Source organism: Meleagris gallopavo, chromosome Z (genome assembly GCF_905368555.1).
Source record: "Meleagris gallopavo chromosome Z, MGAL_WU_HG_1.1, whole genome shotgun sequence".
Taxonomy (NCBI): domain Eukaryota; kingdom Metazoa; phylum Chordata; class Aves; order Galliformes; family Phasianidae; genus Meleagris; species Meleagris gallopavo.
Window position 1 is genome coordinate 58,649,726 of NC_139435.1, and position 20,097 is coordinate 58,669,822.

General features: G+C 34.1%; 1 protein-coding gene across 17 annotated transcripts in view; it reads left to right on the forward strand.

Moving 5' to 3' along the window:
• The window catches only part of PPIP5K2 (diphosphoinositol pentakisphosphate kinase 2), a 52,441-nt gene extending 33,321 nt beyond the window's left edge, over window positions 1–19,120 (forward strand). For 9 of the 17 annotated variants that reach the window (XM_085214203.1, XM_085214201.1, XM_085214200.1 and 6 more), the window contains 12 exons: window positions 487–614; window positions 815–929; window positions 2,214–2,321; window positions 2,407–2,523; window positions 3,229–3,402; window positions 5,742–5,915; window positions 7,179–7,248; window positions 9,225–9,344; window positions 10,235–10,297; window positions 14,082–14,213; window positions 15,778–15,906; window positions 17,319–19,120. In XM_085214203.1, coding sequence (XP_085070329.1) covers window positions 487–614; window positions 815–929; window positions 2,214–2,321; window positions 2,407–2,523; window positions 3,229–3,402; window positions 5,742–5,915; window positions 7,179–7,248; window positions 9,225–9,344; window positions 10,235–10,297; window positions 14,082–14,213; window positions 15,778–15,906; window positions 17,319–17,428 — 1,440 coding nt within the window. In that variant the 3' untranslated portion in view covers window positions 17,429–19,120. The other 8 variants (XM_085214206.1, XM_085214207.1, XM_085214208.1 and 5 more) reach the window with 8 other exon arrangements.
• Window positions 19,121–20,097: the final 977 nt, after the last annotated feature.

The window sequence follows — 20,097 nt, forward strand, 5'->3', positions numbered from 1 at the left end:
ATTAAGGGTCTGGAGCATCTCCCTTCTGAGAAGAGGCTGTGAGAGATCTGGGGCTGTTCAACTTGGAGAAGTCTGAGAGGGAATTGTTTTACTGTTTATAAATATCTAAAGTGCAGAAGTTGAGTGGATGGAGCTAGGCTCTTTTCAGTGGTGCCCAACGACAGGGCAAGATGTAATGGACAAAAACTGGACACAAACTGATATGCCATCTGAAAATGAAGAAAAACCTCTTTATTGTGAAGGTGACAGAGCACTGGAACAGGCTGCCTGTAGAGTTGTGGAGTCTTCCTCTGGAGATAATCAAAACTTAATGCCACTTTACTGTGCAAGGGAACCTGCGTTTAGCAGGGGGTTAGACTAGATGATCTCCAGAGGTCCCATTCAACCCCATAATTCAGTGATTCTGTGATTTTATTATACAAGCCTTGTCTTAGAATGTATGTTAATCTTGAACTGGATTTTAAGACTTTTTTTTTCCTAATATAGGAATATGGTATTTCTAAGGCTGAGAAACTAGAGATTGCCAAAGGTTATTGCACTCCTCTAGTTAGAAAAATCCGTTCTGACCTTCAGAGAACTCAAGATGATGATACTGTAAATAAGCTTCACCCTCTGTAAGTCTTCTAATATTTTTATATGATTATGTTAATTCTTATAAGACTTACTGGAGATACTCTGTAGCTTCTATACTTGAAATATCTTCCTAGTTCAGAGTAATTTAAAATATACGATTCATTTATTAGTTGATGGCTAATTCTAAAACAGAGCCACATGTCGTTATGGTCTGATAAGATTTTTTTTTTTTTCTTTTAAGTTATTCCAGGGGTGTTATGTCGCCTGAACGCCATGTTCGTACACGACTGTATTTCACCAGTGAAAGTCATGTTCATTCTCTGTTATCCACCCTTCGTTATGGTGCCTTATGTGATGTAAGTTGAACACTTTTTCTGTGAAAACTGTGATATTTTATGAAAAAAACAAAATAAGTAATTTTTACTAAAACTGTATTAAGTGAAAGCTTAATTTTTCCAAGTGTCTTTGAAGGTTATTACACTTTTTGAAATACTGGATTTCTTAGTATATATGCAGGGTCATATTTCAGACTCCTAATGTGATAATTTGTTGGAAAAGAGCATGGTCTTTTAAATTAGTGCTGGGTTGCACTGGTATGTTTGGTTATACAGTTGATACTGTGGTCTCAAAAGGGTTTGCAAAGGACAGATAACCCATTTCTTTGTCTTCTGTTGTCACGTTTCCAACTCTTTTTTTCCTTCAGATTGCAGTTCAGATGTCTCTGAATTCATTTTTTAGATTGGCTTGTTTTTGTGATTGTCTTATTGTCAAGACCTTTCTGCCTGGCACTGTTGCATTTTAAAGGTTATACTTCATTTTCCATCTGATTGGCTTGGAAACCAAAGACTTAAAAAAAAAAATAAATAAAAAATAAAATAAAAAAAGACCAACTTTCAGGTTCACCAGTTGACCAGATAAGCTCATGGAGAGGACAGCTGTAGCACCATAGGGCCTATACAACTGATTCTAAGTTTGATGTAAACCTAAATCTAATTTTTGTAGTGGCTGTGTTGGCATACTTTCTTCTGGTAACAGATTAGTAAACTCATTGGTTAAACTCATAAACCCCTGTGGCGTACTGTAGCAGATACACATATACTTTTAGGCTTATGCACTTTTTAATTTCCTTTAAGATGAATTACTAAGCGTAGCAGTTCTTCATTATTCATGGACATGTTTTTAGAGCATGAAAAAGGTGAATAATCATATTAAAGAATTCAGAATGAGATTATTATTTTTCTTTTGTATTTTGGAAGCTTTCTCTATCTGCTTAACTGCTAGAGAGATACATAGAAACATTTCCCACAATATGCCCACACTATTTGAAGGGGATTTTATTGCAAAATCAAAAATTCGAACCAGAAAAATGTTAATGGTACTTCTGTTTACAAAGCATTCAACATTATTAACAAAATAGCCAGAAAGATACTCTGAGATAAATCCACTTTTTATTCATTTTATGCGTATTTTTACTTCACTTTTTTCTGGATGTATCTCTAGTTTTTCATTAGCTGTAGTAGAGCTTCATACTTCTGTTAATATGAAAACCATCTAAAGGGGTGAAAATGGAAATCATCTTTCTAAAGAAAATTGCTAGCTTTTATTTGCAAGATTCTGATTTTTTTTTTTCTGTTCGTAAGGAAACAAAAGATGAACAATGGAAACGAGCTATGGATTACTTAAATGTTGTCAATGAACTCAATTACATGACACAGATTGTTATCATGCTCTATGAGGATCCAAATAAGGTATTTGAAATGTATGAATGCCTTCAGAAATGAGTAGTGCTAAGCCTACATATTAAAGTGTAAACCTATTTATCATTTTTTTCAGGAACTTTCTTCAGAAGAACGTTTTCATGTGGAGCTGCACTTTAGTCCAGGAGCCAAGGGCTGTGAGGAAGATAAAAATTTACCATCTGGATATGGATACAGACCTGCCTCCCGAGAGGTAATAATCAGGCCTTTGTTTCAAGCAAAAGTTAGCTTTTCCGAAAGCAGAAATAACTAAAACAAACAGTGGGAAATTTTTAGGTTAAAAATACAAGTGTGATTTTCTTTTAGGTCCACTTTGAATGGACACAGATAATTGAAGCTTTCTGTGGCTTTGCCAGTCTGAACTAGGAATACAAAGTACTCTTTATAAGACAGGTGGTAGCAATGCTAGTGTCACATCAATGATGTTCTGGCAACTGAAAGAATATTTAAGAAAATAAGGTAGTTTAGTATGCTTATAAATACAGATTATTGGGGAGTGCTTAATATCTTTGATGTTGTATGTATAGGTGTGGAGTTACCTCGTGATTTCTGAGAACTGAATGAAAGCAAGGCGGGAATTCAAATATTGACTTACAGGGCTAGAATTTTACTAGATTTTTTTTTACAGAAGATTGAAGTAGGATATGTTGGCTGAATGGTTTGACTAATTAGAAACCTGCTGTACAGGCAGTGGTTAATTAGGAGCAAATTCACATGGATTATTAAAATCTACAGCAATAGGTATTTTATAACTAGTTGTTGAGTAACATGTGATTTACTTTCATCTTTAAAATCAGCTTGTTTTGTGTTTTTCTAGAAGGTTAATTTAATAACCACTTCTGTCTACATGATACAAGGTGTACAGCTAAATTGAAAAGGAATTATGTATTGTTTATAGAACGAAGGCTCGAAGAAAACCTCACATAGAAATGATAGTGATGAGGAGGCACATACTTCTAAAAGGGATGAAACAGATCGGTCAGTAGTGATGTTCAAGCCAATGGTATCAGACCCAATTCATATACACAGAAAGTCACCCCTTCCGAGATCCAGGATGATTGGTTCTGTTGAAGTAAGTGTTTATGTTTTGGAAAATATCTTTCACGAAAGTTAACTTCTGTTTGTCTTAACAAAACGATAACAAAGGTAATTCTGTTTTCAATTACACATAATGTTAAATATGGTGTTCTTCCATGGCAGTAATTTGCCTGAAGGATTTTGTTTTTATGAATGATTATTTTTCCATAAAAGACTTATGTCCTTTTTTCTTTTTAAGCCATATTAGAAAAAATCCATATTTGAAGATGTGTGTATAGATTGAAAAAGTCTTCATCTTCAAACTAACTTGTATTGCTTCTGTATTCATCCTTACAAGACATCTGGTATTGGGAATTGAGAAAACCTTCAGGGTGATCTTGCAGAGAGGGAACAGATGGATTGGTGGGGGTTGTGTGGGGGGGAGATAGGAGAGGAGAGAGAAAATGTCTTCAGCTGTGTTTGTTTTCATGTGGAGTGGAAGTGACTCCACTTGTTCAGCATTTGCATTTGAAGGTAAGAGAATAAACTGTAAGTTGCTTTTTTTTGTTGTTGTTGTTGTTTTTAATGGATGGGGTTTGCATTTCATGAATTCTTTAGATAACAGCTTGAGCAGTCTAGTCTCCTGCCTTGAAGGCCATGACATCTAGGTGTGCTTCACGGATATGGCTTTAATGTCACAGAGGTGGGGAATGCATAGCATTGTCACTGATACCACTTGCGCGATTGAGTGGCAAAGCTTCAGTTGGTGCATAGTGGCACTTCTGCGACTTTAATGCTAGAAGCAGACTAACAGCTTCTTATTGCCTCATTTTTAGTTGCTTAAAGCCATCAGAACTTAAGATTCACACCAAAACCTTTTCCTTTCATGTTTGTGTTGGGAATGGACTGTTTGTATGCAATGCAAGTATTACAGAAGTAAGATTTGCAAGTTATTAGTTGGTTATTAGTAACACAGAGAGAAAAAGGTGCATGGTTTCCTCCTGTAAGGATATCTGTATAACTTCATGTGGCTTTCATAAATTAACAAAGATAATAAATGTGAATGTCTTACATTTTCTATTTCCAAGTTTTATCATAAGCAAATGCTCACAACATCGATATTTTAGATTTTTAAATGCTGTTTTCAGTATGATCATGCAAACTCCCCTCCATGTTATGAGTTCATATAGTTCAAATTTTTTAGACTATTTACTTCAAACCTTTAACCTTTTTGATTTTTGTGAATCATGTGAAAGTTACTTTCAAAAGGTATCAGTAACATGAATTGCTAAATTTTGACTGTGTGAGTAACAGATGTCTGAATAGAACATGTTCCAGCTTTCAGTGATTGTCTATTTGCTGGAATATTCAAAGAAGACATATACTGTGAGGGTCGTTTTTTTGTTTTTTTTATAGGAAAGTTGAAAGTTTAATCTGGCCCACTGAAATCTGCAAAACCAGTATTTAGAATATTTATATCAAATGGTATTTTTCAAGTGTTTTAAAAAAATGATTTTACTGAATCTTAAACTGCAACTGCCTTGAACTTTTTTTTTTTTTTTTTTTTTTTTTTTTTTTTTTTTTGTCTGTAAGGCAATTCTCTTTTCCTTTATATCCATTAATTTGAAAGGACACTGTCAGGTGTTAGACAGAAGTTTAAATCTGATATATATTCAGCAGTATTTCTAAAAATATTTCAACTGTGATTGAGTAATGAAAAAAGAGTTCTAGGGTTGAAATCAGAAAGTAAGGCTCATCAGTGTTTGAAATCAAAATCTCAATTGCAAAAAATGTTGTTCACTAATGATATGTGGTATTTTAGGGCTTGTGGGACTCTTAGCTTGATGCTGTCTTCTTTTTAAGTCTTACAGCTGTCTAGCTTCAGATAATGTTTAGATGGTATTTAGTATTTAGGACTGGAAATTGCTACAAGTCAGGCTGTGTTGCCTACCAGCCAGTTAGAAAGTCTCAAAGGCAGTTATAAAAATTAGCCTATTAGATAAGGCTATACATACACTAGAAATGAAAACTCATAGTTAAATAGGAAAGCTTGATGTATTTAGGTAAGAAAAACTATTAAACAGTATGTCAAGTTTACCAGTTACTGGTGCCCACTATTTTTTCTCTCGTTCCATTTAATAAGTAATCTACCAGAAATATGATGAAAGTGATGTATTAAAAGATAGTTGATTGAGTGGAACCGGTAACTTCCTAGTATTTTAATAAAATTCTTCCCTACTCTCTGTTTAATAGTTTTAGAAGCAGTACATAAAAAGGTGCGAGCAGACTGGTTTTTTTTTTTGTTTTGTTTTGTTTTTTCTTTTCTGTTCATTTGGCTCTGTTGAATCTAACTTTGCATGCTTTGCTGTTTTTTGCCCCCTTTCTCACTTCCAGGAAGAGAGCCCCCTGAGTGTGTCTAGCCCAGAGTGTATTGGTACCTGGCTGCATTACACCAGTGGTGTGGGTACTGGGCGTCGAAGACGCAGATCAGGGGAACAAATCACTTCTTCCCCTGTCTCCCCCAAATCATTGGCTTTCACATCCAGTATTTTTGGCTCATGGCAACAGGTTTTTAAACTTTACTTCATTAAACATTATTATGCATTCCAAGCAACAACCAACTGTCTTTAAGGACATCTAATCCCTTGTTATGGATTACATTTGAAGCAAATTCTTCCACTTTTTAAAATTACTTCCCGAGAATGTTTGGGGGAAAAAGAGCAAGTGCATGTTTTTCCACTGAATGTGTTACACACTTTCCTGAAAAATTGGTTTCTTTTTAGGAATTGCAAATGTTACCACAGTAGAAAAGACACAGTCTACTGCCTGATAAAACAGATTTCTGCTTTGGTTTAGTTGTCCTTTAAGACTTTAAAAATGGCATTGCTTAATTTGGTGGTAGGTAAATTGAAATTTAATTTTTTAATTTTTTTTTTTAATAATTGCAACCAATACCATTTAAAATAATTTATTTGGTACTTCATACTGCTATTCAAAACTTGTTTTGCATTTATCATATTTTCAGTGGCCTGATATTAACTATTGCAGGGAACAAACTCTAGCACTAATAATTCTTGCGTTCTGTATCTGGAGGTATCTAAAACTCCCAACGCAGTACATCATCCATTGTCTTGTACAATATTTTGAAGATTTTTCTAATTATGTGGGGGAGGATGCTGGAAAAAAAAAAAAAAAAAAAAAAGATAATTTTTTTAAAATACCAGTGAAAATCCAAGATTCTTTGTATTTCAAGATATTGTTTACCTGTATGACACTGGATGGTGTTCTGTTAATCATACGCTTTTTCTTTGAAATTTTTTGTAATTTCCCTTCTGCGGAAGATTATAAAACTATGTGCATAGGAAAAGTTTATATCAGTAAAGGCTGTGAGCATCTGAAGATTACACTGATTGAGCCCGTGCATGGATCAGTGATTGTATGGTGTCCTCAATAGCCTGTCTGTCTTTCCTTCCCTCCCCTCCTTTTTTCAATACAGGCGCAGTTTAGGAGAGTGAATTTGGTAAAATAAAATAAAATGTCTCAAACGTCTGTTCTCATATCTGTCTTGGTCTGTGTCCCTTCTCATTCTGAATGCTTGCTTTGCATCACTCCATTGCAAGGAACTCATATGTGAAATGGACTCCCTTCAGAAGGGGATATTGCATGATCTTTCATGTTTCCTTTACATATTTTTACTAACACTTATCATACAGCTTATTAACACTTGTCTGTATGAAACTGTACAGGCTGCTGTATCAAGTTAAATGGACATTTCATGCTGCTGTTCTACCTTCCCTTATTTTTCTGTTGTTTTGTTTTTTTTATATTCAGGTCCTATCAGAAAGCAATAGTAACTTACGAACACCAAGAACTATTCTGGAACAAAAGCAGAGCGGTCTAGGTATGTGCAAACAATTGAAATTTTCTTTCATGTTAGCAGCTTTTCATCTGCCTGTTGTTCTGCACAGTTGTACATTCTTAAACTTCTGCGTGAATAGGATCTGGTAGTGTTTTGCTATCAATGATGTGTTGAGTGTCTGCCTATTGAACTGGACAGTTTTCTGCAACAGTTTTCTGTCTCTAAGTAGATCGCTACTGAAAAGAGCAAATTGTTCACACTACTGACTGAAATAGGTAACAGGATTATTTTTAAAATAAAGTAGATTTTTTTAGATGTAATTTGACACTGAGGTTTTTGCAAGAATCTTTTGAATAGAAATGACCTACAGTGGAAACTTAAAGCACATTTCTTGAAGGTGCTTTACCAAGAGGAGGAGGAAAGGGGAACTAACATCAAGTATTGTGATACATTAGGGTTTTTGTACACATTCCCTCTCCTAAAATCAGTTTCTTCTTTTCAGCGTTAGAATGAATCATGCTATAATTCAATCAGTTGTTTCAAATTCTTTCAATTCACATGGTATTTTTCTGTTGCTTCTTGGGACCTGGCATTCATATGGCTGAAATATAAAACCATGAGATCTTGCACTAATATAAATTAATACTGTATCTTTTTTTTTTTTTTCTGTGTGTCCTTTCATGGAAAAAAATAAAGTGTACAAAGTGCATAAGCTATATATACATAACTGAAAGTAGCTTTTTAATACTCTGTAAAGATCTGTTGTTGGTTGTTGGTTTTTTTTTGCATGTTTAATTATTCTGTGATATTTTTCTTTCTACTATATTTTTCCATTAGTAAAATGCATACATCAGGTGCTCTTGCTTATGGAAGTAATTTTTTTATTGTGTGCTTGCTAAAGTTAAGTAACTTTCTTTTGCCAATATGACACAGTATGTCTTGTGGAAGTTTATTTATTTCTGTGCATAGGTCAAGATATTACATATGGTGTTGAAAGCTGTTGCCACAGACCAGGCACCAATTTATTTTGGCTGTGATTAGTCACATGTGCTAGTAATGTTTCCTTTTTGGGTCATCAAAAGCAATAAAAGGAAGTATTATTGGATAGATAGTTGGTCTTCAGAAGTAGCCTATCTAAAATGCAAAAGATGAGTCCTGAGTGAAAACACTTCCTTTCAACTAATAGTGAATAATTGAGTAAAAAATGAAGTTGCTTTTTTTTTTTTTTCTCCATTTCAGTCAATGTCCTATGTAAATTCCGGATACAGTGAATTATGAAAGTTATTTTTCTCTATGTGGCTTTCAGTGATTTGTCAAAACTTCCATTCCAGTGGCAGGATTGTATGAGTTGTAACAAAGGACTGTTACTTGCATGGAGATGTACCAATGTCTTCTCTGGAAAGGAAGTCAAGCGAAACACTGTAAACTCTTAGACGTTTTCAATTTCTGACATTGTCAATGATGGTAGATGGACTATGAATAGAGTATTTCCAATTTGATTTATGTTTTGTTTGAGTTAAAGGGAAATATTTCCATATCTGTGGAAATGCGTGCATACTTCATTGCAGCCTGTCATTTCAAAAGCTGATTTGGATGAAAGCAATGAGCAGTATTTTCCCAGTTCATATTGTTTCAGAACTGCAGGTTTTAAAGCACACAAGACTCACATCATCTTATTGCTTTTGTTTTTTTGTTTTGGTTAATTATATTTACATTAATGCTAACTAGTAACTTTTCTTTACCAAATGTGAAAACAGGATAAGAAGTCACTATGTTAAACTCAGTCCTCTCTTTGCACATATGGCAGAGAGTGCTGTCTCATGAGTAGAAGCACAATAAATTATGGTAGTTTCAGCCTACAAGTACTTCTGACATTACAAGCATATTGTGAACCTGTCCAAGGCACTGCCAAAAGCTGCCTTTTGTGTGGTAAGAGCCATGTGCTTGCATGCTGCATGTCCCCAATGTGAATGGACGAACACCTGGTTGTTGTATGTATTTTCTCTAACTCCCATCAGGGTCTCACTGTGCGGGCCTGTTTAGCACCTCAGTGCTCGGGGGTTCTTCAAGTGCACCTAACCTACAGGATTATGCTCGTACTCATCGTAAAAAGCTGACTTCTTCTGGCTTCGTAGATGGTATGTGCACACTCTCGCACATGCACGCACAAACCCATGTGCCACATTAAACCTCTAAAGATAAATCTTTTTCTAATGGAATCCTAGAATCCTTTGCCTTAGTATTAGTTATATGAGGTTCTGTTCTTTCATAATTGCCCATAGCTTGCTTATGTGTAACAACAGCATATTTAATTCTCATTTCTGTCTTGAATTGAACATTAGCTCACAAAATTGTAATACGTATCAGATAACTTCAACAAATGCTTTTTTTTTTTAAAAAAAAGAAAATTAAGATTTTAGTTTTGAATTTCTTTTCTCATTTTAAATGTGAGGTTTTATCATCAATTATTGATCCTGAAGTAAATTACCTGGAGTAAGAAATGAAAGAAATGACAAAGTGATAATTTAAATACTGATGGTGAAAATTTTAGGATTCCTGACTTGTTTTTCAGTGGGGTTTGTATTACATAAGAGCAGGAGGTTTTCAGTTTTTAATAATCTGGGGTAGAGAAGAAAGTTTTTCACTAGATTTCAGAACATAAATGTTCTGAAGTGCCAGAGGACACCTTTATAGCTCTGAGGTGAGATGGTATTCATGCTGTTTCCCCCTCACTGTTCACTACTCAATGTTCAACTCAAACTTGATATAACGTTGTATGCCAGAATCACCAGCTCATTCTGCTTGTTTTCATACACTTCATTACACATCTTGTAGTTAGCAGCAATCCAAATTTTCTTCTTTTTAACCTCTATTTAGATTTTAGCCCTTTTCCTTGATCCCTTCTGCATGCCACTCAGTTCTAATACTTTCTCATCTTTTTTTTTCTTTCCTCTTCTTTTCCTTTTTTAAAATGTCCCTCTTTTGGTAGCTGTTACAAATTTCAGGTACCTGTTTTTCTCTTTCTTAGACACCACACGCGGTTCTGCTGTTAAAAGGTTTTCTATCTCATTTGCTCGACACCCAACCAATGGTACGTTTTGCTTTTATTTTAAAAACAAAAACAAAAGGTTCCTTGCTTCATCCCTTTTATTTTTATTTCAAATATGGGGTGTACAGTATCATCCAGCCGTCTGTCATTCCTGACTTCAAGCACAATTCCAAATATATTTGTAATCATTAGATATCCTAATCCCCTTCTCTACCATTCATTAGTTAAAATATAACATCAAAATTCATTCCTCAGAAAAATTCTTGAAAAAATTGAAGTGCTACTGTTAATCATGATCTCAGTAATAAATTATTGTCCCCGATTTCTCATGTAATCAAGACTGTATGGAGCAAGATAAAAAACAGAAATAAATCTGATCTTTATTGGGCATACACTTCTTGATAGCTGCCGCTGTTTCTTCTTCACCTTTCTCCTGCTGAGCTGTTTCCCTGATGCAGAATCAGCCACCTGATCCTAAAATAAATCACTGAAATGACAACTCGAGTTTATGACTATCTTCTTGAAGTGATGCTAAATTAAAAATATAAAGAAGACATTTTGTTTCCATTCCTGCTTAATTGCTATATTTATCATCAGATGAAAGTTTATTTTACCTTTTCATGTGTCTCATCAGATGTGCAAATTACTTATATCTTGCACTAAAAAAGTCACAGCAAGAGAATTGCCTGTTGCTTACATTGACCTTTCGAGCTTCAAGAGTGAGAGTTAGATTGTCTTCAGACTAACATATTTACAAAAAAGGTCTCATATAACACATAGGACAGAGGTATATCTTCCTTTTTCTCAGCAAACTATTTCCTGCCTAACTTTATAAATGATTAAATAGGACCAAAATATATCCTGTTCACGAAAACCAAACTCAGTCTTCAGTATCCACCTGATCTTAAAGTAGCTTTTCCAGATTTCTTACCTGTAGTTTTAAAATACGTGAGGCCACTGGCTGAGCTCAGTGATGATGACATCACTGAAACTGCAGTGGAAATCATCAGCATTTTTGTGTTAGATTCAAAATGAATTTGTTCAGAAACAAAGTTAAAGAAAGTGTATGTTTTTGTCTTGCTTTGCTAAGAGGCAAGGTAGTCTTTTACTATATTCACTTGGAATACATAGGAAGTTTTTCACACTGCAGTGCTTATTGAAGGAAAATTAGTATACTAGGAAAAATAGGAACCCATTATTTATCTTTAGAGTCAAATCAAGTAATATTTCCAAAACATACAAGGTCAGAAAGGGCTGCATTTGAATATATCAATATAATAATTGCTTACTTTCTGTTCCATTTAGCACTCTCTTTTTGTGACTGCATTCTTTAAAAATAGATCTAAATTGCTTTTAATGAATGCACTGATTGTTCTGATTCATTTAATACGGATGTTTTACCACACATCTTTTACAAGACTAATGCATGCTCCGTGAGCTCCTATAGTATCTGAATACATTGCAGATTTCTGAGCTCTCTACTAACATAAGGACATATTGGTGTTGTTTTGTCTGTCCTATGGACTGTCATTTTGATTCTCTTTGTCTCTTTCACTCTGTTTTTCCTTACTTTTATGTTATTATCACATCCTTTAACTCATATCAGACTCCTCCCTCTCCCACCATCTTTAGTTCAAGGAACATGGTGAAACAAGTATCTTCTGACAGTGCTTTACCTTATTTTCTGGGCCTCTGTGCAGAACACCGACACCTCTTTAGGTGCTGGTCCATTTCCTCTGTGGAATTTCTAGGCTTAAGTGGTATGTCTCTACAGCTTTTAAATGTAAGGCAGCAGGGTGGCTTTTTGAGACGCCGCGTAACCCTTTCATTGTCTTGCATTTTGAGGGGGATGATGTTTTATGAGTCAACGTAGACAAAACTCAAAAGTTGTTAGTTTATAGGATATTGCTTTTTTGAAGGGATACTGTCAGGCTTCTTCATCTTTAAAATTCAAATTTGTTTGTCATAAAATTATATTAAAAAGAAGTGTCATAATTTATAAAATATTCAAATAAAACACTGCAGAGAGATTTCCAAGATGTCTTTTAAGTCGTATCAGCTGTGAAGATATTGCAGCAACATGCTGGTATATGGCTATCAGCAGAATTGTCAAAACTGAATAAAAAGCTATGAATGGGCAAATTCCTGAAAGAAAAATGTTTTTGTTTTTTTTTCTCTTTGTGAAGACTGTGAGTGCTCTTGAAATTCATTTATGGCTTTCTATAACACTGCATTGTCACAGTAATAGTTATTAAAAAGTTTACCTGACATTGTCCCACTACTTTCATTGCAAAATTTTAAAAAAATCATTCAAATGATTGAACAACTGTAATTTTTCTGTCAGTGTAAAGAGAGAAGTCTTAACCTTACTGTAATGCAAAGAAAGGGTTTGCGCTTTGCATGCATGCATAGTTACTTAAGATATTAACATGTATGCCAAACATATTTTAGTGCTTACACTGAAACTTAAGTCATTATGTTTACATGAAAATAGAGACAAAATATGTGGTGGTGTTTCTTTTGTACATGAAAACAAAGTTTCCATGAAATGCATAATTTTATTTGTAGTATAAATGAAGCCGACATAAGTGCTTTGGTTGATTAGATATTTGGAGTGACTGTCCCTCCAGCTTTATGGCCAAGGTGGATTCAAATATAAATACAGGCATTTTCAGGATGAAATTTTTCTTCTTTGTGCAGAGCACTGAATGAGTTAATGAGAAACACTGGATAACAGAGGAATATTGATGCTTATTTGTCTGGGGGGAGGGAACAGTTCATAGCCATAACGCTATCGCTAATAAATGTACCTTGAACTGAAACTCTAAACATTATTTCATTCACTATTGTTTTTTCATTTAAATATATCTTTTTAAATGTAGTAACTGTAAATTTACAATATTTAATTTCAAAGTTGTAGCGTTACAGCTGTATGTTGAAAATACTAATGGATGTATTTTCTGCTTTTGAAATGCAATTGGATGAAGAACTGTTCATTGAGTTACCAAGTATGCACTAGTTTACAGAGCTGCAGGGTGTTTTTTTTTTTTTTTTTCAAGATGTGTTTAAATACTTGTCCTTACATTAGTAATAGGAATATGCATGGTTGCCTTATAATAATACAGAAAAGCAAAGTCTAAAGAATTTTTAGATTTTGGTTTGGAAATATGTACCTGGTCTAATGTATGAAACTTCTAGTATTTTAAGTAAGGTTTTAAAATGCCTAAAGGTAGGTGTAAAACTGTCTTACAAAGTTAAAACTCATTCACAAAAGGTAGAAAAGTGCAAATAGTGGTTTTCCTTTGATACATAAGGCTACAGTTTGATTTCACGGAATAATGAAGGTGTTAGAATTTGAATTCTGAAAATATAGTTCTTCCTGGAAGTGGTAGTATTTGTAGTTCTTATCTTAGCTAACTGTTTACAACATAGCTCTCTTATTACATGAATTAGTCACCTATTTGTTATTCTGTGAGGAATGTGTATGAGTAGGAGAAATATTGCCATACCTGACTTTTTTTTTTTTTTTTTTTTAACTACATTTTTCTTCGAGTTAGATTATCTTTCATTAACTAATTTGGTAGAAGAGTACAACTGTAAAGTTTGTAGACTGCACATGGGCTTCATATCCCATGATATGCTGTATGGTTATACAAAACTGGAAACTGGCACATCTTGTTCCAAATCCTGTCATATTTAATATGATTTCAACAGTACTATGTCTGCATGTGCTCTTTGTCATGGATTAATTCTTGCTGATGCAATAGCTTAAATCCTGTCCTAAGTCTGGAAATCTTTTTTTTTTTTATTATTATTTTTGTTACAGGTTTTGAACTATATTCCATGGTGCCTTCTATTTGCCCTTTGGAAACTCTTCACAACTCCCTGTCTCTGAAGCAGGTGGATGAATTTCTTGCGTCTGTTGCTGCTCCATCAAAGGAAAACCTACAGAAGACATGTACTGATTTTAGTTTGTAATTATGCTTGCTTTAAATTGATAGATGTTGTCTAGTGAATCTGTGTAGTATTCTACAGCTAATAAGCAAACTAAGAATATTGCTTAAAAAGGGAAAAAAAAAATATAACAATGATACTGCAAAAGTTTAAAATTACAGTGTATCTCACTGTATAGACGCTGTCATTATCCAATGAATTACTGCTTCTGTTGACTGGTATAGTAGATTAGGGACTTTGCAAAATCATAATTCATTTATTTCTTCACATTAAAAACTTGTCTGAGCTGTCCACATTGTTAGTTGAATGATAAGGAATCCTTTCTAGTGAGCACACAGTGTATCTGGCTTTGTATTCTACTAGAGTAACCTCAGGAGATTAGTTGCCTTTCATTTCTTAAAAATGTATCATTCTCTATTTATTTCAGTAATACTTAGTGTTTAACTTGTAGAGTGCTTTGCCATTCTCTATTTATTTCAGTAATACTTAGTGTTTAACCTGTAGAGTGGTTTGCCATTACTCTGTTGGTTTTTTTTAAAAAGATTTGTGCAGTATGTTTAATGTTTAAGTGCTCTTGAAGCGAAATGAAAACTGAGTTTTCTATGTGTGTGTGTCTCTGGGAAGATGGTTTCCCATTGCAAGTCTACTGCTGTTTCTTCAGAAGCAGTTTCAATTGGGTCCACTTGAACCTCTTTTTAGGACAGTTATTATTTGTATGTCAGGTGAGTGAAAACCAGTCTTGAGGAAATGCTTACAAACTCATGCTTTGATGAGGAAAAGCTTGTACTTGCTGATGAGAAAATTTGTTACATGGGTGCTAAGATTTTTCCTTTTTTTACTATTACTTTAGGTTTATACACTCCATATTTGAATCAGTTGCTAATTTGATAGCGTGGGGCTCCTATACGTAGGAGAGGAGATAAATAAAGAAAACTGATTTTACTGGAAAAGATCTCAGTAGATCATAAGTATGTCAAAGTTCTCAGCTGTTTAAAATGCCTTGTTACGCTGGTTGGGAAGACAGTGTTACTTCAGTAGCAGTTCAAATTTTCACTGTACACAAGCCGTGACAATATTTTTAAAATATTCTGTGGTGGTCTGGTTATCACCAGCTGGGAATCTGACCTGATAGAATTGAGGGCATAAATGCTTCATTCCCCCTCTGCTTTCTTACAGTTCTTTGGAGAGTAATGTACGTACAGACATTTCATTCACATTTTGTATTACATATACATTCCAGTGCAATCTTCGTCACCTGTGGGAAGTAGCATTAAGGCTATTGCCAGTTTTCTGTCAAGGCAGTAATTCCTGAAATTTGGATTAGTGGCAGCATGAAGTTATATCACCTTCCAAAGTAAATTTCTAAAAATTTTTTACTGGCATTGCAGTAGTCAAAAATCTGTAGTTGAGTTGCTTGTTGTATAACAGTGGCTTTTGTAGAACAGGACAGATAACAGATAATATCAGACAGAAAACAGTTTTGTAGCTACAATTCTTAACACTTTTCGAAGCTGAGAGTTTTGTACTGTTAATATTTTGTTTTGTTTTGTTTTTGTTTTGCCTTTCAGCTTCTCCAACTTACATGAGTGCAATGTCAGGAAGAAAAATTCCATTGAATACATACACCCCTGCTAAAATTCAGCCAACACCACTTGAAACTTTGCCGGAAAAGCCAGCAATAGAGAAACCAACTTCATGTAAGTAACTTCTGTCAGGGGCAGAATTGTAAAATTTCATTGAATTATTTCCAGCAGTATTTTCATTTGGTTCGTTGGTTTTCCTACATATCGCATTGTTTCTGAGGGTAGCTATTTCGTAACATTCCTTGTCTGTGACGTCATTTTATGGGTCAATTTGAATTCAGTACTGTTGCACTAAAATAGTTTTAATGACGAAACTGAACTAGTCATTATTTTCCCTTTTTCTCTGAGATGTTGGAAAGGATTTTCGTGGCATCAAAATTGATATTTTTCGTTTTGAAGTATGACAATACTATCTGGCTATCCCCAAGTGAGACAAGCAACGGAAAATTACTTAAATGCTAGAATTTCTACCATGAAGTGTAGTAATGGTCCAGCAAAAAAAGTTGAGTGTTTCTAACTGAAGATCTACTTTTGACAAATCTGAAGAAGGAAGAAAAATGTCCTGGATAATTCAGATACTGCTGCTGTGTGTGTGAATTTTGATCGCTTAAAAAAAAACTTCCATACAAAGCTTGTAGATGCAGAAATTTTATATACATGTAAACAAGAGCAAATGAAAATAATATTTTTAATGTTTTTTTCAATAATATTATCTTGCCACATACAATATATTCTTCCCTTAGTAATTAAAATCACACACATGAACAGGGTAAAAAGCTTTCTTTTATTTAAGTGTTGAGTTTTTGGGTTTTTAATTGAGCTCAGCTGCTCATTTGCATACAGACCAAAAGCTGCAGAAATACTTGAAAAAAAAAGAAAAAAAATACTTTTTTACTCCTTTTGACCTAAACTGAAAACGTTACCACAATGGATTTTTTCTTTGAGTTAATGCAATTTGTGGATACAATTTCTTTGCAGTATCTCAGGCTTTGTATAGTAGCTGGGACCTAATGGTCCTTTTCCTGAAAAACAGTTTTAGAGTCAAAGTCGTTTTATGTATTTGCTTTACAAGTACATTTTGTGATATATATTTTATATTGAAAGTATGTTTTTATATATTTTTTGCTTAATATTAGTCCTTTTATATATGGTAAGAGGTCTTCAAAATCGAAAATTGCAATACAAAAGTAGTTTATTTAAACAAGTGGAAGATAGTACGTGAAAGATTTTCTGAAAGATGCTGTCTGAGAAGGTGTAAATGCATCACTTGAGATCTTCAAGGCCTTCGTGAGAAAGTTCACCTTCCTGTGGTGGTTCATGAGGCAAGAATGTTTTGTTGAAAATGTGAGATGCTGAGATCAACTGCAATTCCTTTGGTTCTTTCTGTATATCATTGCCACTGTCAAGGCAGTATGCTATTTCTTATGAAAAAACTACACTTCCCTCACATTTTTCTTGCTTATGATATTTTAGCGTGGATATCCTTAAGTATAAAATCTAATAATTCATTTTCTTTATCTGTACAGCTTCCAGTGAATCTTCTGTGTGTGTACCTGATGTTAAGCTATCTGTTGAAGAAGCCTCACTAGGTGCAGAACTTAGTAGTGACACTCTTTCTGAAAATAAGTGCATTTGATCAGAGAAAAATGGAAAGAACTTCTTAAACGATTTCTTAGTGTTCATTCAAGTAAATAATTGATCACGCAAATGCCATTCATGTCTGCAATTTATAGTGCATTTAAGAACCTTCTGTTTAAACAAGATTAATTAATGTGCATTGTACATATGTTTGTCAAATGTCTTTTCTCATTTTCTAAATATTTCAGGAAATGCATTTATTTATCAGTTTGAACTGCACACCTCTAAAGAAAAAGCTGCACATGAACCTTTTCAGTGTCTTCAGATATTGACTGTAAACTTGTTCAAAAGTGTAGTATGTGTTACAGAGGCTCTGCTGGTGTCACTGTAATGAAGTATTGTCTGTTGTCATTATGAACTTCTATTTTCAGGAGTTTATAATTTGCCCGCAAATTTCTTTTGTGGGCTGAAATGTAACACAAGTCTTGGTTAAAAGCTTTTTTTTTTTTCTTTTTGCTTTTTTTTTTTTCCTTTTTCTTTTTTTTTTTTTTTTTTAAGTTAACTACATATCCAAAGAGATCTCTTTTGCCTGTTTTTAAAAAATAAGCAGGTGATTTCTGTATTTGAACAATTTTATATCGTATATGCTGCAATCATTAGGCATGATGGAGTGAGTCAATGTACTTTTGAGTCTCCTTATTTTTATTTTGTGTTTACATCAGACCTATAACATTCAAAAAACCTTCTCTTTTGTTGTTTAGTATACATACTTGTATACGGGTACCTGTATATCATCCAGCAGATAAAACTGTCTTTTATATGTTTTTATCAAAAAAAAATCTTTTGTTTACTAAAAGGACAGCTTTATTTGCTTTGCCATATGTTTCTACAAAAAGATGATGTTAAAAAGCAGGGTTTATAAAAAGAGAAAAGGTCACAGCTGGTCTGCTAGTCAGTTTACCCTAAAAATTGTAAATATTCTGTCTATACTTTATTCCCATCCCTTCAGAGTAAAGAGAGAGTGTGATCTGCCAGGACTCAGTTGCTGATGTTGCAAAATACTCAGGCTTGAGCATGGCATGGGGATTTCCATAACCCTGTCCTTCCAATCTAGGGGATAGACAGCAGCTCTTATTAAAGGACATTAATTATTTTGTAAGATCTGTGAGAAGCATTACCATATCAGTGGAACCTCGAGTTACTGGATTATATACAGTAATCATCCAGTCTCAGCAGTTCTGTCATTTTCTGTGGCATGACAAACCATTGATGATTACACTTATTCCAAATGTATGAAAACGGTGTCCGCTTGTTTCAGTTCAAGCGGAAGATATTTATTACTGACTTAATAAGCTACAAGTTAAAGTTTCATGTTTAAGTTGCATAGCTTCTGAGTAATATTTTTCATTAGGGCTCTTTTTCATCTCCAGAGCCAGTGCAACTGTAATTTTTATTCACCTTGCCACAGGGTCTGTGTCTTTACTACGTGTGAAATAGCTTCCAGCACACTGATTATAAAAACTGCTGGTTAAATACCAAAAATATGAAGGGTTTCACAGCTATATACTTAAAACATTTCATTTTGGTGGTGTAACTGTTATTGACAGTGTTTGTCTCGCACACAACTGAATGTACACATTGTTTACTATTTGAAAAAATACTGTTAGAAGTATGCATACCATTCCAGTCAACCAAAGCTGTGGCATAACTTTTTTTATGTGCTCCTAAATAAAAACAAGGTCATTGGCAACTTGTGTCTGCTTTGTTTTCTCTTTTAAGAGTATCTTCGAAGTGTTGTGAATCGGTCTTAATGGAGAAAAAAATGCAAATGTGCTACTAATATACAAATGAGCCAGATTTACTCCTGGTGGTTGAAGATGTAATGCATTTACCATTCGATGCTAAAACACTTCTCACAAAGGCATGATGTCAAGTGGCCACAACTTTCTGCTGTGCATCCTGATGTTCCAGAGATAACATTAAGCACAGAACCACTGTGAGTGCTTTTCTGTTTGTGCATACTGCTCTGGCAGAATAAGGACTGTACCACACAGACACACTGTGCATTCTACCCTTCAGAACCAGTTTCTTTACGGAATTGAACTTTCTCTCGTTAAGTTTTTTGAACTGCACATCCTATTGCAGCCAGATATGACAGAGGTCTCAAGGATTATGTTCACAGAAAATCACTGCTTAAATTTGGTAACTCCTGAAATGCTATCACATAGATAACGTAGTTTCAATAAGCATTTAGTGTTTCCTCCAAGAGAGCAAAACCCGAGAATATTTGCTAAAAGTTGTTTTAAATTTTTTAAATCTTTTTTTTTAATCTCCTTTGTTTGTTATAATAAAGATGGTTTTTGTTATAATAAAGATATATCTTTGACTTCTTTTTGTACTACCAATTAGTCTTTGTTAAGAGAAGTCAAACATGCTTGCATAATTCAGTTTTGTAGGAATCTATATAAACAGGTCTAAGGAGAGGAATAAGGAGAAAGGCAAACAAAACATACTGATCAGATCGTACTGATGATGATACAGATGATCTGTTCAGTAGCATCAAAACCAGTGGACTTCAAAGGGAAGATAGCAAAAGAGCTATAAGTAATATTTTAAAGACCCATTTCAATGCAATAGAATATTCAAGTAGAAGAATGTAGTGGTCTAACAGTGGTCGGTTACCTATGAAGCATAAGGTTTCTCTTGTTCCTGTATGTTTTTAAATCA